The 22,992-nt window shown below is 43.1% G+C and overlaps 1 protein-coding gene across 2 annotated transcripts in view; it reads left to right on the forward strand.

Moving 5' to 3' along the window:
- The window catches only part of CACNA2D3 (calcium voltage-gated channel auxiliary subunit alpha2delta 3), a 753,656-nt gene that overhangs the window by 236,704 nt on the left and 493,960 nt on the right, over positions 1 to 22,992 (forward strand). For both annotated transcript variants that reach the window (XM_017852939.1, XM_017852941.1), the window contains exons 4-6: positions 2,441 to 2,572; positions 12,101 to 12,161; positions 12,255 to 12,405. In XM_017852939.1, the coding sequence (XP_017708428.1) occupies positions 2,441 to 2,572; positions 12,101 to 12,161; positions 12,255 to 12,405 (344 nt within the window). The remainder of the gene's footprint in view (positions 1 to 2,440; positions 2,573 to 12,100; positions 12,162 to 12,254; positions 12,406 to 22,992) is intronic.

Raw genomic sequence — 22,992 nt, forward strand, 5'->3', positions numbered from 1 at the left:
TTGAGAAATGTCTGTTTATGTCCTTTGTCCACTTTTTAATGGGGTTGTTTTCTTGCAAATTTGTTTAAGTTCCTTATAGATACTAGATATTAGAACTTTGTCAGATGCATAATTTGCAAAAATTTTCTCCTATTTTGTAGGTTGTCTGTTTACTCTGTTGATAGTTTCTTTTGTTATGCGGTAGCTCTCTGGTTTAATTAGATCCCATTTGTCAATTTTTGCTTTTGTTGAAATTGCTTTTGGTGTCTTCATCATGAAATATTTGCCTGTGCCTGTGTCCTGAATGGTATTGTTTAGGTTGTATTCCAGGGTTTTTATAGTTTTGGGTTTTACATTTATGTCTTTAAACCATCTTGTGTTAATTTTTGTATACAGTATAAGGAAGCGGTCCAGTTTTAATATTCTGCATGTGGCTAGCCAGATATTCCAGCATCATTTATTGAATAGGGAATTCTTTCCCCATTGCTTGTTTTTGTCAGATTTGTCTAAGGTAAGATAGTTGTAGGCATGCAGTCTTATTTCTTTGCTGTCTGTTTGGTACCATTGGTCTATATGTCTGTTCTCATACCAGTACCATGCTGTTTTGGTTACTGTAGCCCTGTAATATAGTTTGAAGACAGGTACTGTGATGCCTCCAGCTTTGTTCGTTTTGCTTAGGGTTGCCTTGGCTATTCAGGCTCTTTTTTAGTTCCATATGAATTTTAAAATAGTTTTTTCTAGTTCTGTGAAGAATCTCGATGGTGGTTTATTAGGAATAGCATTGAATCTATGAATTGCTTTGGGCAATATGACCATTTTAACAATATTGATTCTTCTTATCCATGAGCATGCAACATCTTCCATTTGTTTGTGTCATCTCTGATTGCTTGGAGCAGTGGTTTGTAGTTCTCTTTATAGTGATCTTTCACCTCCCTAGTTAGCTATATTCCTAGGTACTTTTTTCTTTTTGTGGCAATTGTGAATGGGAATTCATTCATGATTTGGCTTTTTGGCTTCACTGTTGTTGGTGTATAGGAATACTAGTGATGTTTTCCACATTGATTTTGTATCCTGAGACTTTGCTGAAGTTGTTTATGAGCTTAAGAAGCTTTTGGGCTGGGACTATGGGGTTTTTTAGGTATAGGATCATGTCTTCTGTAAACAGGGATAATTTGACTTCCTTTATTCCTATTTGAATGCCCTTTATTCCTTTCTCTTGCCTGATTGCCCTGACCAGGACTTCCAATATTGTGTTGAGTAGGAATTCACCGTTATTTTTTTAAATCTCTGAACTGAAGGCAAGGAGTTATCTTTGGGCTACCATAGGTGAGGAAAAGAGATTTGCTCATGGGATTCCATGGCAGAAGAGTGAATGATTGCCTAGTATCTGGAGAACAATCTTGTGTTGTCCTTCTGTATTAGCCTGTTCCCATGCTGGTAATAAAGACATACCTAAGACTTGATAATTTATAAAGGAAAGAGGTTTAATTGACTCATAGTTCCACATGGTTGGGGAGGGCCTCACAATCATGGCAGAAGGTGAAGGAGGAGCAAAGGCACATCTTACATGGCAACAGGCAAGAGAGCATATGCAGGGGAGTGCCCCTTTATAAAACTCCTTCAAAAAAAGTCTCAGATCTTGTGAGACTTATTCACTATCATGAGAACAGCACAGGAAAGACCTACCCCACCCTCATGATTCAATTGTCTCCCACCAGGTCCCTTCCACAATACATGGGAATTATGGGAGCTACAATTTAAGATGAGATTTGGGTGGGGACATAGCCAAATCGTATCACCATCCATCCATCCTTCCTTCTATTCCTCTACAAGAGTTTTGGAGCTTCTGCCATGTGCTGGTCAAAGGGTACAGCAAAAGACCAACAAGAGGTAGTCTGTACTTTCACAGAGCTCACATTCTGCTGAACAGCAGAAGTAGAGAGATTTAGTTATGTAATTTCAATTTATTTATTTATTTATTTAAAAAGCAAACTTCTAAGTGAGGGCAAAGAGAAATAGAATAGGGCTATGTTGGTGGCTGAGGTGATTAGAGTGAGAGAAAATACAGTTTTCCTATTTTTAATACCAAGTTCTGGCTCAGTAGGGGGAAAAGCAGGAAAATAATGCTAATAAGGTCTGTCTCTGCTTTCTTAAAGAGGATTATGTGATTTTCTCTATGGGATATGTGACATTGAAAGGTACAAATAAAAGGAAGTGTCTTTTAAGTAAGGAACCATCAGTTAGAGGCTCCTGGGAGACGAGGAGGGCTTAGGCAGGAGGGGAATCCCCAGCTTGTGGAATCCCTGGGAGTTAAATGTTTTTGAGGCTATAACTTTCTTCATAGCCTCCTGCAAGATGGAGTACCTCATGCCAGTATCTGCCAAGCGGTGTGGGAAATAAAAGGAATTTTATTTCACTTTGTTTTCTAATACACCCCTCTCTTTCTCTTTCTTTTTTACAGACCCTGCAATTGTCAATGGGGTTTATTGGTCTGAATCCCTAAACAAAGTGTTTGTAGATAACTTTGACCGTGACCCGTCTCTCATATGGCAGTACTTCGGAAGTGCAAAGGGCTTTTTTAGGCAGTATCCGGGTGAGTATCCCTGCATTGACAATTATGACTCAGATTAATGATATCTGGTAATGAGATATTTTTCTTTAGAGTTCAACGTTAAAACTTTTCTACCTTCTCTTAGAAGAAAATGAAAGATGAAGTACAAACCTGTTGTCAGGGTGCAGGACAGGAGTGGCAAGGTGGCATCCACATGGGCATGCACACACGTAGGACGTGATCACAGAACTCTCTGGATCTGCACCTTTCTCAGTAGAATAATTCACAGAGCTGTCACCACATGTGAAGAACTGTGGTGTGAACTGTACCTTATTTAATACTTCTGAACAAGAGTTTGGCCTTATTACTAATACCTGCTATTATTGCTGTAATTATTATTATTGGGGAAAAGAGCAATTCATACTTGGGCAATTGAATTCTCACTAACAGGCATAAGAAATAGAGAATTTGAACGGATTTGTCCACCCCAGAGCTGACTCCCCTTGCAGGAAGATGTTGAAATGGCCCAAGCACAGCTGGCAGCAACAACCCTCCGCAGAGGGCGCCCCCGGCAGCCCCAGCGCTGCGTATCTCAGAGGCTGTCTCTCATGCCTTTGGAACAGGTGTTCCTTCTGGAGCCTTCTCAGGCCTCTGCTTTGTGATAGGATTTTAATTCTGGCTTGGTTTGAATTCTAATTAAAAAGGGAAGTTTTAATTTTGCTTACAAGTTGTGAAAACAGGACTCGGGGCTGCAATTGTGCCAACATCACAGCTGTAGAAATTAACAAGCTCAACCTAAAAGAAGGCGGAAAAAAACCCACCCTGCATAATCTTGGAGCAATTAAGTGAAGTCTTTTATGTTTTCATTAAGTAAGACTAGGCACCTGATGTCTTCCCACTTTGAGGCACAGAGACTGCTGGCCTCCGCCTTGTGGAGTTGTTTGCCCCGTGCACAGCATCTGTGCCCCGAGAATTGCCTGCCGGGTCTCTGCTTCGCCAGATTACAAAACATTTCCCAAGAGTCATGTTCAGCATAGCACCCGTGCTTCCTCCCAGAGCTCACAGAAATGTAAACAATAAGCATCATGTTAAAGATAATGCCCTAATAAACAGTGGATGATTAAAGTTCCAGTGCCACCAAATTGCAATCTGCCTTGATACACTTGGCAGAGAGCAAATCTGATGCAGATATGGCTGAAATCAGAGCCTGGCAGAGAGGTTGCTCTGCTTGGGAAGCCCCTGGGTGTCCACCCCTCTCACTATGTGGCATTGTGAAGAGGGCAAGACAGATACGTAGAAACCACAAATCACCTGTTGTCTCCGTCAACAGGGAGTCCTTAATCTATGGTCACTAGGACATTTGAAAATAAAGGGAATCCTCATAAAAGGTTTGTGTAATAGGGGAGATTAATTTACATACAAGGTTTTTATCAGTCAGAACAATTGGTTCAGCCATGCTTACTGTTGTTTTAGGACATTTTGGGCAGGATGTGGCTCTGTAAAATGCCTGCATAATTTCTATGTTAGTGAAGACATGGGCCGCAGTCTACCAAGGTGTTTCAATGCCTTGATAAATGTCATGTGGCCACTCAACTCTGTGCTTGGTTCTAAACACAGAGCATGCCTCTTGCCTCCTGGACACGTGACTCAAAGAGTGATCATGAGCATTTTGCCAGGATGTTTTTCTTTTCAGGATGCTTCTTTCCATTGTTAGAGTGGTGTGAATCAGTGGTAAGTGTGCATGTTCTTAAGCAGAAGGAGTCTTTCTTCAGTCTTACTGAGTTCTGGCATTGTACCAAACCCTGTATGAGGCCCTGAGGATAAAATCATGAACTAGACAGAAGAGGTCTCTGCCCTCATCCAGCTCCCTCTTGTGGGGACATGCGTTTGTCGTGGATTTTGGTTGCAAGTGACAGAAACACAATTCCAACTACCTCCACTTAGAAGCACACTTACTGGCTTATGTAATATGAAATCTAGGGAATGTGCCATTTGGGCGACAGCTGGATTTCAGTACTCAGCAATGAGAGACTGGAGCAAAGTCATTTGGAATTTGAATCCTTCCTTTCAGCTCTCATTTCTGTCTTCTTCCATTCTAACCTTGTCTCACTGGCAGGTGATCTCCTCATAATGGGGAACAGGCCTGGAAGGAATTCTCAGTGGGTGTTCCAGGGGAGGAGAGGGCATCTGCCCCAGGAGCTTGGATGAAAGTCCAAGAATTAGCCTGGTCTGAGTCACATGTCCACCCACCACTGATGCCTGAAGAACGGTGGGTAAGGTCAGCCATCCAAAACCCTGGGGACTAGTCAGGACTATTGTGGCTTTACCTCGACTGGATTTCCCAAAGAAGGGGCATCAGTGACCACCATGGGGAGGTAGACAGGCAAACAGATCATCATGGTACAGTGTGTTTCATGCTAAGCTAAGGGAAATAGAAGAGGCTGGGTGATCACTGAGAAGGATCACCAACTCCAACTCTTGGGATGAGAGGAAAGAGTCCTGGGAAGGAGAATTTTGAGAAGCATTAGCCTGAAAGCCTTGGTGTGATGATGATGTCCGTTTCTGCATGGTTTCACACGTAGGCCTTCACCAATTCAATTTATGTCCTAAGGGCATGTGGTAACTCTCTTGTGTCTCTCAAAAGGACTTTATGAGATGGTGGAAATGTTCTGTATCCTATCTAATATCACTAATGTCATTGGCCACACAGGGGTAGTGAGTACTTGAAGTGTGCCTAGTGAGGCTGAGGAACTGAAATTTAAATGTTATTTAACTTTATTTAAAATTAAAATAATTAAATAGCCACACATGGTTGGTAGTTACCATGTTGAATAACATAATGCTGTAGGAAGAGACTTTTGAGACTGATACCCAGTTTCCAAGGGACCAGCCTTATCTCTCAAGGCTTGCATTGCAAAAAGGTCTTACTGAACAGGACTTCATTAGGCTCTATAGTTCTTACTTTATAAAATGGGAACTCTACCCTGAAATCTTGGACCATCAGGCTTTCAATCACTGTCTCCTCTGCTAGAATATTTGCCCCTGAGAGGACAGAGTCATTTGTTTTGTCCATTACTCTGTCACCAGCAGCAAGAATAACACATAGTCGGTGCTCAATATGTGTTTGTTGAATGAATGAATCACCTGTTAGATCAAACTCCACCAGATCTGTTGTCTCCCACTACACCAGTGGCAGCGGCCCTCTCTTTTCAGACAGAATAGAGCTATTGCCTCTTTGGAGAGCTGGTCCCCAGCTGCAGTCTGGTAGAGACTTGATGACTCAGCAAGGAACTGGCACAAATGCAGTACAGAGCCATAGTCCCTTTATGTTCTCATTGATCGCTCTCCTCCAAGTCTTCCTAGTACCTGCCCTTTCCACCCCACTACCCACCATGTCCTGGACACTGGGCATGCCCATCTGTTGGCTATTTCCTCCTGAAGCTTTATGACCATCTCATCTAGTGAGTAGTGTTCTCCAGGCTCCCCATCTCCCAGGAGGCAGAGAATCATAGGGCTTCACAGTCATCCCTTTTCCTGTGAGCCTTGACAAGTTCATCTTTTTCAGCCCTCTGTGGGACCCGTTTTCTACCTGGTTATTGGCTGAGGCCACCAGTAACTGATCTGTTCTTCCTGTTCTGGCCAGTTCTTAGCTTTATTTAAAATGATATGGCTGGCTGACAGTACCTACCCATGTACTCTTACCTAAATAAAGAAAACTGTGTCTATACATCACAGACAGGTCACTGTCTAACCAAACACAGGACATCAGTTAGGTTCATGCATGATTATAAGAAGCCCCAGGCCCTTCCCCAACATCAGACTGTCACCTTTCTATAGCCACACACAGGGCAGTTTGTTCCTGTAGAAGTCTTGGTAATTACAAAGGGCAGTGATTGTCTTATCTTCGCACTGTGATTTGGCTGCCATAGGAAGGTGAAAGCTGATTCATGGCTACAGCCACCATGAGGGAGCTGGACAGCTAAGTAAAGAGCTCTCCTTAAGTTTGGACTCATCCATGCTGTTTGCTAGTATCAAGTTTAGGTTCTGTGCTCAGCATTACTTTTTGTTTCTTCCCTTGCATACCTTCCTCACCAGGCTCAGGTTTAGCAATGGGGAGAGTGTGATTGATATCAGGGTTCTCTTCCTTGGCTAGCTCAACAGGACTGCCCCAGTAAAGATGATCATAGAGCACCATAATTTACAATTTTCATAGTAATTGTGTTGCTACTTCCTCATTTTTATGGTGCGTAATCTCTCAAGAGACATGGCATCTGGTTGAATAAAGGAGCTCTTTTTAGAGAAATGCATAAGCAGCTTCTCAGAAGACATTTTAAAGCCAAATTTGACTGCAGCTTGACTCACATTAGAAGCCAGCATGTATTTTTGACCAGATATTTTAGATCTAAAGTTAACTGGAAGGTATGTGTTTCAACTTTAAATTATGGGCCAAGTACTAAATATTTTTTTGAGGAAGGAATTGGGCAGAACTTAGGGATAAACCAATATCTTCCACCTCTTGATTTTCCTTCTTTCCACATCTTTCTGGACTTTTTGCTTTCAAATAGGGAAGACAAATGCCATGTTTCAGTAAGATAGGCAGTATCTGTTCAGGTGGAGATAGTTTTTTTGTTTGTTTGTTTTTGTTTTTTCGTTTTTTCGAGAAGGAGTCTTACTCTGTCACCCAGGCTGGAGTGCAGTGGCACAATCTTGGCTCACTGCAACCTCTGCCGCCCAAGTTCAAGCAATTCTTCTGCCTCAGCCTGCCAAGTAGCTGGGATTACAGGTGCCTGCCAGCACACCTGGCTAATTTTTGTGGTTTTAGTAGAGATGGGACTTCACCATCTTGGCCAGGCTAGTCTTGAACTCCTTACCTCATGATCCACCCACCTTGGCCTCCCAAAGTGCTGGGATTGTAGGTGTGAGTCGCCACGCCTGGCTGGAGATGGTTTGAATGTTGTTGGCAGTGCCACTGATGTTTTATGGAAAACACCGTGCTTTAAAGACAAGGGAAGCAATGGATGAAGATGCCTTTTCTTAAAGTGGAGAGAAAAGGAGAACATGGAACAGAAATAAAATGACAGGGCAAAAGATATTCAGATTTTATTGTGCTATTTGTTGTAGTCCTTCATAGTTCCATTACACAGTCTCAAACCTCACTGCCACACAGAATTATGTTGGGAACATGTGGCTTGACCTTCAGTCTTGTATTAGTCTCTGTTCTCTTGGCCCTACTGTTTATTTTCACAAGCTAAAAGAGAACAGGAAGTCATAGGTTGTCTTAAATGAAATGAATTTTCCTCCAATGATAGTTTGTAATGCCTGTGGGAGAGAAACCGTGGGATATAGCAGTGTTGCACAATGATTCAAATTCACTCAAATTTGAGCGTTTGAATCTGTAGCAGAGATTTTGACATTATTTTCAGTTTCACGTAGGGATTTGTGTACATGCTGAGGACCTTGTCCTCTGAAAGCTGAGGAAGGCTGGCTGGCAATCACTGATGCTGACGATGAAGCCGAGAAAGCCCTTTTGGAGCAGGTGGAGTGGCAGTCTCCTCTGCCCCCGAACTGTAGCATTCCTCTTGTCTCGGGTTTCCCACCCCATCCTATCTGAGCGGGATTCCAAAAGGCATACTGGCACTTTGCGAAATGATGTGGCTCGTGGGGGTGCTTCTTGCTTAAGTGATAATTCCTTGGATCTCACAGATTTAAGATGAGCCAACTGTTATTCATCTGAGTTTTGAAGTTACCTGAATGTTTTCAAAATATCTGTGTGGACCAACAATGACATACTAAAAAGGTGATACATCCTAGGGGAGACAGTGCCACCTGGGGCAGGGTTTTCTCAAGTTCGTTTTTTAAAACATTTTCCTGTGAGATTTTTGGAGGAGGAAGGACTCCATGGTCAAATCATCTTGGTAAATGCTACCACTAGGGTCTCTGTCATAGACATTCAAGATGCACTTGAGCAGGTTAAAGGCCCTGAGCTGTTCCTTCCATCATGTAGAAACCAGTTTTGCTTTGATTCACTGAACACTTGTTAGCATCCTGTAGAACTCCTCACAAAACGCACTATGGAAATGCTTTCGCAAGGAAGAGAACAATGGCTTGAGAATTGGGAGAGCCCATCTTAGTCTTAACAGGACACCTCAGGAAAATCTGAAGATTTTGGCACAAATGTCGGGTTTGGGCAAAATGACACTCCGCTCCCCTGCCACAGACTCATTCAGCCCTAACTCGGAGTCAAAGTATGATGTTTATTGTTACCTGCAGGGCAGCTATGCCTGGAACTGCCTTGAGGTACCATCTTCATCCCTGCCCAATGTGTATCTCATATCCTGAGCACAAAGGGCGCAGAACTCACCGTTCTTGCTGCCACCCAGGCTCCTTTCCTCTGGCAGGGACGTCCCCTACACACAGCCACACCAACCTTCCTTCAGTTCCTTGAACAGGACATGTCTTCTCAGCCTCAGGGCCTTTGCATACATTGTTCTCTCTGCCTGGGATGTTCTTCTCCACCTTGTCACCTGCTTTTGTTTAACAAATCCTACCCATATATAGTGGGTTCAGTAGTGTCCTCTCAAAATTCATGTCCACCAGGAGCCTGAGAATTTGACCTTACTTGGCTATAGGGCCTTTGCAGATGTAGGTAGGTAAGTTGAGATAAGGTTATTATACTGGTTTAGGGTGACCCTAAATCTAATAGGATGGATGCCCTTATATAAGAAAGAGAGGATACATAGACACAGAGGGAAGGCAGCCATGGGAAGATGGAGGCAGAGGTTGGAGTGACACAGCTCTAAATTGACGAGCACCAGGCATTACCAGGAGCTACCAGAAGCTAGGAAGAGGCTAGAACCTTTAGATGGAGCTTGGCTCTGCTGACACCTTGAGTTTGAACTTCTAGCCTCCAAAACAGAACTTTCTGTTCTGCCACTTACTTTGTAGTTCATTTGGTCCTCCATACCTGTGGATTCTGCATCTATGGATTCAATCAACCATGAATGGAAAATATTCAAGAAAAAAATTACAATAAAAAATAATACAAATAAAAGCAATACAGTATAACAACTGTTGATGTGTGTTAGGTGTTGTAAGAAATCTAGAGATGATTTAAAGTATATGGGAAGATGCACATAGGTTATATGCAAATATTATACCACCTTGTATCGGGGACATGAGCATCCACAGACCGAGGGTGGGGGTTCTGAAGCAAATGCCCCATGGCCACCAAGGGACAAAGGTAATTTGTTACAGCAGCCCTAGCACAGCAGTGCATCATCATTCTCACTCTCAGCTCAAAGATGTCTTTCTGACGTTAGGGATTAGGGTCGCCTTTATCTACTAACATGCATCAGGTATTTCTCCTCTATGACATCTCCAATACCTGCGATTTCTCATCCAGTATCTGCTTCCTTACTAGCTATGAGGCTTCCTGAGGGCAGGCAGGAGCCAAGTCCCTCTTTCTCCATCACTGCTGTGTGTCCACTGACTGGCAGAGGGCTTGCCACTTGGATGAAAATTGTGATTAGTAGACAAGATGCTCTGAGGTTGTCCCGTCCGATCCACTTTCATACTGGAATTATATTCTTTGTTGGTTTTCCCAGCAGACTAATTTCATGTCAGCTTTTCAAAAAGCACCGAGTGGCTGAGCGTGGTGGCTTGCGCCTGTAATTTTAGCACTTTGAGAGGCTGAGGTGAGCCCAAAAGTTCGAGATCAGCCTGGGCAACATGGTGAAACCCCATCTCTACTAAAAATTAAAAAAAATTAAAAGTAGCCAAGTGTGGTGATGGGTGCCTGTAATCCCAGCTACTCAGGAGGCTGAGGCAGGAGAGTCACTTGAAGTGGTGAGGCTGAGGATACAGTGAGCCAAGATCACACCACTGCACTCCAGCCAACAGAGTGAAACTCCATCCTGGGGAGGAGAAAAAAAAAAAGCACCAAGCTTCAGCGTGCCTGGAATAAGAAACAAGCCCATATGCAAGGAAATGGTTTCAGCCTAAGTGTTGGGACAGTCGAAGATAATGAAATACTTTCTGCTCCCCATGGAGCACACAGTGATAGGGCTGTAATCTGGGGAAGGATGCCAGAGCCGGAAAATGTTGGTGGACGATCAGCAGTATCGGCAGGGATGGCCGTGGTCTAAGGTCACTCACCGCAGTTCAGTTCAAGAAACATCCACTGAACACCTCCCATGGGTCAACACATTTAAAAAACAAAAAATAAAACTTTCTCTTTATATCCCACTCAAGCCAGTTATTTGTGGAATTATAAATTGGAGCATTGCCTAGCCTCACCAGGGATATAACTTCACTGTTTGTCAAGACTGTGCCATCCTAATGGTACCTGGCTTTATACAAAGCAGTGTGTCAGATTTTTTTTTAATTAATTGCATTCTTGTCCCTTAGTATACAACATCATGTTAGTTGTATTTTATCTTTATTACCTAATGACCTCCAATTTGTCAGTAGCTTCTTACACTTCTGTTTTCTGATTTCTTATGGGGAGTGTTTTTAAATTAGACACATGTGCAATGGGAAATGTAGGTACAAGAAGGACAGAACCCAATATCTCTTTGGATTACAGACTACTGTCTCAAGGTTATCTGGGTGATAATTTGGGGATGTTATCTTCAGCAGATGCCTATTATTAGCCCAGTGTGGTCCTTTAGAAAGCTGGCCATTGTTAATCAGAAAAAAGAATCTTGATGCCACCAGCTGAGTCAGGATTCTCTCCTGTGAAAATGGTATCTCTGTTTTTATTTTCCTATCTCCAAAGTCTCTGTTGCAAATCCTCCATCCCTGAGCAGAACTGGTGGTTGAAAACAGTGATTTTCTGTCTTACTTTTAAGCAGCCAATGCCTTTCTTTTCAAATGATTATTTTATTCTTAAAAGCTAAGTGGGATATATCCTGACTAGGCTGCAAACCACAAGACTAAGGATGTTGGATCTGATTTTACACACGGGGAAAACTCCCCAGGCTTCAGGAGCTGAAATTCAAACTTTATTATGCAGCGTAATGAGAGCCATTTTATTTCATTTCAGTGTGGAAAGCCAGGCCAAAATTTCTGATTTTAAAAACAGGAGTGAGGATGGAACAGACCTGTGTATATCCTTAGTTGAAAACATTGTATCCATGCTTTCAACCCCCCGCTATAGACATTACGTCACCTGGTCCAGGGATGGGGCCAGACTCTGCCCAGAGATCTATGGATGATCCCCCCAGGTCCAACAACTTTCTGGACAGTAAGAAATGACCTTCGCTACCTTGATCCCTAGCCAAGGGAAGGAGCTGGAGTCGCATACTCTCTCGATGGACACCACAGTCCTAAAAACATCTCTACTCTCTGCAGGCCTTTGGAGCAGCTGAGCTAGTGCTGTGTTTGCTATAGGGTTATGACCCGAAAGCTCCCGCCTGGATTTGGCGATGGAGCATGTGATGAGCTCCGGAGTTGGTCTTTGCATGTGATTTTTCACCCTGTCCATTCAATCAGCAAAGTAGAGCAGCCTTGAAATGCTATGAATAAATATTTGAAGTTTCTGGGTTTCTCATAACCCTATTTTTCTTCTAGGGATTAAATGGGAACCAGATGAGAATGGAGTCATTGCCTTTGACTGCAGGAACCGAAAATGGTAGGCAGTGGTCAGACCTCTTCGTTATTTCTCAAAGAGATATCTTGAAGAGAAGTCAGGATTAATTTTTACTTAATTTTCCCCTTGACCTAGGTACATCCAGGCAGCAACTTCTCCGAAAGACGTGGTCATTTTAGTTGACGTCAGTGGCAGCATGAAAGGACTCCGTCTGACTATCGCGAAGCAAACAGTCTCATCCATTTTGGATACACTTGGGGATGATGACTTCTTCAACATAATTGCTGTGAGTGCAGCTGTTTTGTGCCTTCTTTGCACTTGGGTTCATTTGATCTTTTGGCAGTGAGTAGTTAACATTGCTCTGACTGTTAGATCCAGAGCACCTAGATGCCAGAACGTGAGACCTGTTTAGTCTCATGAAAGTTCACAGAGTCATGGACAGTGGAAGGGCCTTTGGAAATGCGGTTGAACACATTGCCTGTCTTAACCTACCACATAGCCACACCATCTGAGAGAATGGCACACCAGATGTATTCCTGAGGAGCTGACATTTTCAGATTCTTGGAAAACAGACTTAGCAAGATTTTCACCAAACCACTAGAATTTCTCACATGGAAATTAACTTCCAGCTAGGTTAGCCTGATGATATTGATGATGATAATAATTAATAATAATAATAATAATAATGGCAATGAAGCAACTAAAATATGGAGAGCGGTTTATGGCTCATAGAACACTTTATTTCAACTTCTGGAAAAAAAAGTGGCATTTATTAAATGCCTGCTTTTAATATATGCCTTACTCTTCATATTTTATTATCTTGGTTTTTCACAGCAACTCTAGGAGGTAGGGGGTAGTTTGGGCACATTCTCAAATGAAGGTGCTGAGATTGGAAGAGTGTCAGTAACTTGTCGAGGTCACAAAGCTGACAAGTGGGAGATCAGGGAACCAAGCCTGAGACAGGGCAGTCGTGTAGCCTGGAAATGACCACTTATTCAGGTCTCTGTCTTGTCAATGAAAAGAGTCAAACTCTGCAAAATATTTGAAGAGATTTATTCTGAGCCAAATATGAGTGACCATGACCTGTGACACAGCCCTCAGGAGGTCCTAAGAACATGCACCCAAGGTGATTGGGCATCTGTTCAGCTTGGTTCACCGGTGCAGCTTGGTTTTCTACATTTTAGGGAGACATGAGACTTCAGTCAAATACATTTAAGAAATACATTGGTTTGGCCCAGAAAGGCAGGACAACTCAAAGCAGGGGCTTCCAGCTTATAGGCAGATTTTAAAATTTTCTGGTTGACAATTGGTTGAGTTTCTCTAAAGAGCTGAGGTGAATAGAAAGGAATGTCTGGGTTAAGATAAAGGTTAGTGGATGCCTAAGTTCTTATTTGCAGAGGAAGCCTTCACGTCCTAGGCTTCGGAGAGAATAGGTTGTAAAATGTTTCTTATCAGACTTAAAGTCCGTATTGATGTTCATGCCAGAGAGGTGTAAGGAGGCATGTTCGCCCCCTGTTTCCCATCACGGTCTGAAACAGTCTCTCAGATTAAATTTTAAAAGAGCCCCTGTCTCCTGTGTAGAGTAGGAAGTCCATTCACATGGGTGGGTGGGGGTCTTAGAATTTTATTTTTGGTTTACATTCTCCAGTTCTTTTTCTTCTTCCCACTTATTACTTGGTATGATTTTCATCATGCCCCTTACGTTCCTCTCGTTCTCTTTCCAAAGGCTTGTCACAGTGAGCCTGATTTCTGAGTCCTTGAGCACTTAGCCAAGTGCATGTGTGGCGGACACTTGTTCTTTTGCATGAAAATAACACACGTCACATCTATTTGGGAGGTGGAGTAGTTGCTGTGGGCAGTGGAGGCAGCATGGTGTGACGGGGGCAGAGCCTGGGTTTTGGAGTTGGGCTGTTTTGAATCCCATTCACACACATATGCTGTGTGTCTTGGGGCTAATTACTTTAGTCTGGACATCAGCCCTCTCAGCTGTGAAGTGGGTGTACTCACCTTGCCCACAGGGTTGCTACTGGGATCATCTGAGTTGATGCACCAGAGTCAAGCTGGTGCACAGGGCTCCTCAGCCGGTGATGGGATACAAAAAAAGAGGGTGCTCCCAGAATGCTTACTGTGGTCTGCATGGCTCCCCTAAACCCCTGAGGAGAGTATATTACCAATGGAGCCTTATGACTGGGCTGCCTTCTGCATGGGCTTGAGACCCACTTGTGTTCTGCAGGCAGAGGGCCTGGTCCTCCCTCTAAGTGAAATGAAGATAGCCGAGGGGATTGCCTGAACTAGTACCCTGCCTATACAGGCCTCTTCTGATCAGACTCTCAGAACAAAAGGTTCTGATTTTAAGAAATCCTAAAGACGAAAGGGAAAAGAAAGAGAATACTAAATTCCTTGGGAGCAGGGGTTAGTCTTGTTCATTCATGCATGTATTCCCAGCACCTAGGCAGTGCTTGGCAAATAGCAGGAGTTTAAATATTTGTTGAATGAATAATCACCACAACTGCCTCCCATAGAGTGCTCACTGTGTGCAAGTCCATTGCTAAGTGTCCTGTGTGGATTATCTCATTGAATCCTCACCCCAGCCCTGTGCCATGTAGCATGGAGACAGAGGCATGAAGCCGCATTGAGTTACACAGCCAGAAAAGGTGGCACGGTAAAGACTCAAACATGGTCCGGCTTCACCTTGCACTGTTTTCTGAGCAGAAGTGAAGAGGATGTAGTTGATCCACTCAGCCATCTTATCATGAAATTATGTGGCCTCGAGGCATAGTTCTTTGGAAGAAGACTTTCAGATAGTTAGAACTTTGGGTTTGCTGCCAAGTTACTATAGTTGCCAGCCTAGTGGTGAGAATGCAAATGTGGCTTGATCCCCACACATCCTGAAGCATTTACAGATAAGAAGCAGCTAATTTGAGACTATCTTTCTTATTAATCTTTAATTACTCATTACAGAAGAATCAGAAATTCACATAATAAGAAGAGCTAACTAATTACATCCTGCATTCTTTATCAGTCAGGATTTATTGTTCTGTTAACAAAACCAATCGATTGAAATAATCTATGTAAGTTCATTAAGATATACAAACAGTGTCAACTCAATAAAGAAGAGAGGGTGATTAAGATAATTAAAAGTAGACATGCCAGTTATTATAGAACAGTTAGGAAAAAAAAATTTTGCCCCAAATTGTCCCTTTATATAAAGAAACCCATTAAAGATCCCATTAATTCTCACTGTACATCTGTTTGTTAATTTTCAATATAAATAATCAGCTTCAACACTATTTACATAATTATTTCAACAACTAGAAAGACACTCTGAACTTCTTTATTTGAAGCCTTTATAGTAAAATCATGAACTTTGTTCCTCTAATGGATAAGAGAATGTATCAGATATGTTAGTTTATATTAGAAGGCCAAGGTCATAAAAGAACCATTAAATAACAGTAATATTTATAGATTCATTGCTTTTAATGCAGGCAACATATGTAAAATTTTAAACAATTCAGTAATGTTCTCGTTTCTCTTTCATTTGGCACATATCCTAAATGTTTCTGTGTATGTGAGCACACTGTCTTTTCACAAAAATAGATTCATATTTTACAGAATATTCAGCAGCTCTTCTTTCAATCAAATGTATATGAATAACAGAGCATTCCATCACATTTTTTACTCAGAAGTGCTACAGTGAGGGCAGCGCGTGCAATGCACTGAATGGAATGCATATATTTTTGCAAGGTTGGGTGTGCTTCTATTGAATAAAACCTAGAAGTGAAATTGCTGCACCAACGGGTATGCATACAGGCACCTACCAGAATGTCTACCAAGCAGGGCATAATGTTTACATACTTACCAACAGTTTGAGGCTTCTAATTAATAGGAGATTCATAGCTGGCAAATTTTCATTTGCATTCCCTTGAATTGTCTCTCCCAATCCTAAATGTGTTCTGCGAATTTTGCCTTGTTGAATTCTTTTTTTTTTTTTTTTTTTGCCTCCATCACCGCCTCCTATTTCAGCCCTGACATAATTGCTCTGGTAGTATGGTGTAGGTTTTCCCTCCGTCTGTTTAAAATGGTCACTTGTCTCCTGTGTAAAGGGCGACCCAACTGCAGGTTCTTAAAGTGCAGGGGGATGAGGTATTTGAAACGCCGTCCAGAATGCCCTGCGAATCTGTGTGAGTGTATTGTTATCGTCGGCTGGATTCCATTTACGAAAGAGGACATTATCATTTCACCCTCCATTACATTGTCAGCCGTCCTTTGCTTGCCGGGTAGACGTTTGTGGAGATAGTTCAGTGTTTTAGAGGAAGAGTAAAGAATACAATATTTTCAGTGCTGGAAGCCCTCGTGTACTGTAGGTTTTTGTTTGTGCAAATCTAATTCATCATTGCCACTTGATTTTTCAGTGCCATAGTGGAGGACGGAGGAAAGAGATTTAAATAGTGGGAAAGACTTCCCTTGGCTACTGAAGTTTGTCTTTCGGTTTTGCATGTTTTATTAAGTTCATTGTGAACGGCATGTTTAATATTATACTGAAAAGTTTCTGATCTTGATCTATCCAGAGTATAAACGTAAAAAGATAATGTTAAAACTTGTTTTAGCTTTCATGGGCAAGGTATTGCAAGATCTATCTAAAATGGACAAACTAACTGATTGAATTATGAAAGAATAGTTGAAATATGAGAGTAATTTTGTGCAGTTGAAGTTAAAATTTTAAGGTCAAACCACTGGTGCATGAAGAGAGATGTCTCTGACAAGAGAAAAGGCATATTTTTCTGATTCACTTTGAAGTCTAACTTCAAGCCATGCATTAAATTAACAATATTATCATAAAAATGAGGGTGCTAATTCTGTCCGATGTTGAAATTTGAAAAATGACTTTACAGAAGCTCAAGCCATGTCTTAAACGAACATAGTATTAACTGGGCAGATTTTGTTAAATCAGTTTAAATGCCTCCTGTAGCCCATATTTGTGCAGACTTAAATTAAGAAGAGCATCATTTGTTAGTTCAAGCAAGAACTTTCTGATGCCCTGGTTTTAATTTGCAGATTTTCTTTAGAACGGTTTCTCCAATGCTTTGTCTGCTGTGGATTTGCTTTTTAAAGTAATCGATTCCGTATTAAAAGTATGAGGATAGTATTTTCTTTCAGTGCTCATTTGTTCTGTACTACTAATTGTGTCCAGTTGTGTTTCAAATTACATAAGATGCTTTTGTAATGCAGAAGATCCCTAGGATGGCTTGTGTTGGTGAAAATGTTGTGTTTTCATCTGGTTTATTACATAATCCCTACACATTTTCATTCAAAGGTTATTTAATCAAAAGTGCACCAGTAAAACTATAAAAATATTTAATGGAGTCCCAGCAATTCTGCATCAGTTTCTTGCATTACATGAGCATGGCAGCATTTAATTCTATGGGTTTTTTTTTTTTTTTTTTTTTTTGCCGAACTTTGGATTCTTTAGAATGTAGCCACTTACTTCCTTTACTTTTTGTTTATTTACCTGTTTTTTGAAAGGGTTAGAGATTCTCATCTTATTTTTTGTTTCTGTGCCAATTTTTTTTTTCCTGGCTTTGTTCCTAGTCCTTTCCATCAGGCATTCTTACTTTTCTTAGTAAAAGAGTATGTTCATTCCATCTGAACATAAGGTCTCTTTTTCCTTTTGTTTGTTTGTTTTTGAGATGGGGGTCTCATTCAGGTATCACCCAGGCTGGAGTGCAGTGGTGTGATCGCAGCTCACTGCAGCCTCCACCTTCCAGGGTCAAGCAATCCTCCTGACTCAGCCTCCCAAATAGCTCGGACCACAGGCACATGCCACCACGTCCAAAAGGCAAAATCTCTGCAATTTCGCCTTTTTGTTTCTTTGTTCTATTGATTCAGTCAACAAATAGTACTGAGTGCTCTGCATTAAGCGTTGGGGCTGACTTCAGACAAGGTGTCTGCTCTCATAGATTTAGGTTTTCTGTATGTGATCCTTGTGTGGGGGCTACTGGGAAGCAGGTGTCACAACCCAGTGTGGCCAGTGCAGTCTTGGAGAGAGAGTAGTTGGGGGACTGGGTGTCTACAGCTGGGGTATATGCCGCCTGCTCTGTGGTGGCTTATCAGAAGAAGTAGTGACTGAGTGGACACTTGAAGATAAGTAGGCTAGCCAGACATAGGCAAACGTGGTGGGACAGAGCAGGGAGAAAAGGAGGAAGGAATCAATAACTGAGAAAGAAAGTGCCATTTGCAGGTGTAAGACCCCACCCCAACCCCCAAGAAGGAGCTCTGGATCACATGGGTGTGTCTGGATCACATGGGAGTACAGGTGAATGTGGAGGTGAGTGGATCCGGTGAGTGACGGTGAAATGAATGAGACTGGATGGAGAGAGGCAAGCCAGATCGAACCAGTCTGGTCAGCCAGGTGGAGGAATTGGGACAACCCATGGAGGCAGTGGAGAGGCACAAAAATGAGTCTCAGCTTCAGGGCAGGGTGTTGAGATGCTCCCTAAAGCCGCTCCCTGCTTAGGGAGGTTCTTTCCTCATCCTCTTCTCTAGGTGACTGATAACCTTCTGTTAGACCTGAAAGCGAAATTGCTTTCATCTGTCAAGTTCAGTTTCTGACATTAGGTGGATTCCTCACTATTATCCAGAGCCCAAAGTCAGTTGTCCTTGGCTCTCTGGCTTTTGGGCTGTGATTCACCTGAGCCAATGTGTGCTGGAATTCTACACTAATTTGGAAGCTCCTATGAACCTTGGTGAGAGGGTCTAGCCCATTTGCATTGCTTTTAGATCCTTCTGCAGAACATTCTGGCCCTTCATTTAATGAAAGTTGCCTTTCCTATTTTAGATCATCATTAAGATTCTCATTGATCACTTTGCTGTGTCTGTAAAAGGGGAGATGTAGGGAATGCGCACAGACACTGGGCAAAAGGAAAGAAGAGGCATGTAATGTGTCCCTTGCCTTCAGAGTGGAGACTTTGGAGGTTGAATGGAGACAAAGGGACAGTTTCCTCAGCAAGAGTTGTGGGATGTAGTCTAATACCTGAGGAAGATTGTGGGTTTGTCTCAAACCTGTTGTTATTTTTGGAGGGACTGTTGCAGCATCACAGATAAGCACTATTTATCATAAAAAGGAAAGCCAGGGCCAGGTGCAGTGACTCATGCCTGTAATCCTAGTACTTTGGGAGGCTGAGGCAGGAGGATTGCTTGAGCCCAGGAGTTCGAGACCAGCCTGGGCAACATAGGGAGACCTTCTCTCTGCAAATGATAATAAAAAAACTAGCTGGATGTGGTGGCATGTGCCTGTGGTCTAAGTTATTTGGGAGGCTGAGTCAGGAGGATTGCTTGACCCTGGGAGGTGGAGGCTGCAGTGAGCTGTGATCACACCACTGCACTCCAGCCTGGGTGATACCTGAATGAGACCCCATCTCAAAACAAACAAACAAAACAAACAAAAGGAAAAAGAGACCTTATGTTCAGATGGAATGAACATACTCTTTTACTAAGAAAAGTAAGAAAAAACGGTTGTCACTCTACAATGATGGTCATGAGCAAACTTAGCCAGTGTTTTATGTCCCCAGCACACAGTAGGTGCTTAGGGTAAATTCAGTGAGCAAATAAAGACATGAAGAGTTCTGTGGCAGATGCCTTCCTACATGGGGATTTGCCAGTAAGCTGGCTGCACCATCTTGGCTCCCTGTCTGCCAAAGACCCCGGTCCCTGGGAGGATTCAGAGGGTGGCTTAGAGTGGGACAGTGTGTGGCCAGACATCATGGGCTTGTCTTGGGTATGTAGACAGTGACATGTGCCTGATGACATGGCATCTTTTCCCCAACAAATGCAGATCCCTGCTCTCCAGAGAAGGCCAAGGACACATGTCCCTGTTCCAAAGAGAGGGTCACTTTGCATCACTGACATCACCTTCTTCCTTCATAGCAAGCTCCAGCTCTGGGTGCAGGGTGTTATCTGTTGGACTTTCCCTCTATGTAGCACACATCACACTCACACATATATTTTCTTTCTTTTTTGTGCATTTGTGCCTGTGCGCCTAGATGCCTTTCTCATTCTTATGTGCCAGGTTCTGTGTTGACTGTTATTTCATCCTCACAGTGAGCTCATGAGAGAGGTGCAGTTAGAATACCTGTTTCCCCAACACAAAAGCTGAGGCCAAGGTCACCCAGCAAGCGTGTGGCAGGGTCAGGATTTGAACCCAGGCCTGCCTGCCTCAGTTGCTTTTAGCTCTACTGTTCTACCCTTGTGAGAATCAGGAAAGGAAAACCAACCAGGAAGGAAGCAGGGAGAAGAAAGCCTACAGCGTCCGAGTCCCTGTGTGCTATGTGGCAGCTTCTAAGCTCTTTGAAGGGTGAAAGCCGTGTGTCCATTTCCTCACCATGTGCTTGGTGGGCTGGACTGGACCCATTTCCAGGGCAGCCTGCGTCCACTCCTCTCTCCCTAAGAGACTCTTCCCATTTCCCAGAAATCTGTAAGAAGGACTAACCACTTGGGCAGGAAGGGGAAAGGTTAAGTGCTTCTTTAGGGTTCAATCCTGGTAGTGCAGGGGAGTAAAAGCAAATTGTAGAAGGAAATGGCATCTAACTGGTGATGATGTACGTTGTATCCTTTTCTTCCTTAGACTATTGATATCAGATTATTTCATTAGGGATCAAGGAGAGCTATTTATAAGGCTGTTATGTCTTAGGGCAAGAGGTGACCAAATCTTGAGTTGTAAATATGTATGGCCCTTCCACATCATCGTTTCACAAAATAGAAATCTAGAGAACATACATAAAAATGCAGAAGCTGAAAGATTTCCAAATAAAGGACTGTGAGGAGTCTGGAAGCAGTTCCGTGTACAGGGCATCCTTGGGGTCCCCCTTGGGAGGAGCTGTTGGGTAGTGAGAGGAGCATGCACAGCTAGCAGGCCTCCTTGGTACAGCTGCCTGGTGTGCAGTTCCCTTACACACATGGCTGAGCCCGGCTCCCTCTGGTGATACAGACCAGATTGCTCGGCATAGCTTTATCCTGATGCAGTCAAGGGAAATTAGTCAACTGCAAGCTTGGATGATGCCACTAACAAGCTGGCTGGGATTCAGAAGAGTGGATTCCTCCACTGAGGCCATAGCGCACACAGTGATGGCAAGCATGGTTTTGATTACTGCACATGTACCTCCCTGATGAGGTCAAGAACTCCTTGCTCTTCTTGACTTTTAAATCCCCTCTGGAGCCCCCACAAGTATAGACTTTTATATTAGCAAGGCAGTTTCAGGTCTGTTGCCTCACTCAGTTTCTGCAGGGGCCCCCAGAGGGAGACTAGAAGGTGAATTAGTATCTTCTTATGCATAAGATTCTGGGATCAGAGTGGCTTAGCAACTTCCCCAAGGCCACACAGTGAGTACATGGTAGAGACAGGACTTGGACCCAAGTGACGTGACTCCCAGCTCACACTGTACAACCCCAGGAATCAACTTTGAGAGTGTGTATTAGGTAGAATGTCAATGAAGTGATTCAATTTACCTGCAAAATGGAAGAATGAGAGGAAGTAAAACCACAGTGGGAACCTCAGTTAGGAAAGTTTTGGGCTCTAGGTTACAGAACAGGTGAGGAAAGGTTGGTTCAGCATACAAGCATCTGATAATGTCATGTAAGAAACCTGGAGGAGGGTAGCTGCAGCTTTTGCACAGTAGCTCAATGTTATCTTCGGGGGCCCACACTGGCTCCATCTTCCTGCTCTGTCTTCCTTGGGCTTTGCATTCCATTCTTTGTCTTGTAACCTCATAGTTGCAAAATGGCTGCAGCACCTCCACAATAGCATCCCAAGCAGGAAGAAAAGAGTGCGTATAGATGAGTTTTCCCTTAATGGCAGGAAAACATTTCATTGAATCTGCCCATCAAACTTTCCCTTATGTCATGGTCATTTGCCCCTAACTACAAGGCAGGCTATGAGAGGTTGTGTCCAGCAGGGGGAACTGGATGGCTGTGGCTGGCTAAGATCCTTTGAGGTTCAGGCCTTAGAAATCAGTGTACTGTCACCCTAAATCAAATGAGTCAGCAAGGGAAGTGAAGGAGAAGGGAATGGCTGTTTTCTCAGCAACTTCCAGGGTCAGTCCAACAGAGATTGAGAGCTCTGGAGGAGTTTTCCTTCATAGTGAACTGTGCAGTTGCTTCTTGGATCCTGAGATGATGTTCTGTTTGTTGACTAAAAGTCATACTTCCATTTCTCAATGGCTAACGTCATAAATATATTTTTTTCTCCATGCCTCGTTAGAGGATATTTAAGCCCTCAAACCATTGGGTATTTTTTCAAATGCTTTTTATATGACTAAAAGCAAAGATGAAAGAGAGGGCACAAGCTTGACTGATGGGGAGATCTGGAGGCTTGGGGGCTGGAGACGATAAGTTGGGAGCATTGAGGTCCTGTTTTCAGTGGCTGTGAGGTCAGACTGCCTGGATTTGAATCTGGACTCTACCACCCCTCACTTACTCTCTGGTGTCTTTGGGCAAGTCGATCATTTTTGCCGTGCCTCAGTTTCCCCACCTGTAAAAGGAGAGTGATTGGAGGTGCTTGCCAAATGATGCTAAGATGACCTGCAGATGAAGTTTACCTGCTGCCTGGATGCAGTAAGTGCTCAATAACAGTTAATTGCCAAGGTCAGTGTGATCACCACTCCTGCTTGCTTTGTGAGGCTCTCTCCATGGGAAACCTGATACATCCCAGTTGTTCTTGAGCAGCTTTAGGTCTAGCCCCTCTTCGACCTGTCCCTGCAGTGTATCCAGAGGGATTTCTCAAGCTCATCTCTTTATTTCACTCACTCCCTTGCTCACAGCCCTGCATGGTCCTCGCTGATTTTAGTTTTAAAGTGCAAACTCCCTAGGCCAACTTTGCTCA

The sequence above is a fragment of the Rhinopithecus bieti genome, unplaced genomic scaffold, assembly GCF_001698545.2.
Source record: "Rhinopithecus bieti isolate Rb0 unplaced genomic scaffold, ASM169854v2 scaffold_35730, whole genome shotgun sequence".
In the NCBI taxonomy this organism is placed as follows: Eukaryota; Metazoa; Chordata; class Mammalia; order Primates; family Cercopithecidae; genus Rhinopithecus; species Rhinopithecus bieti.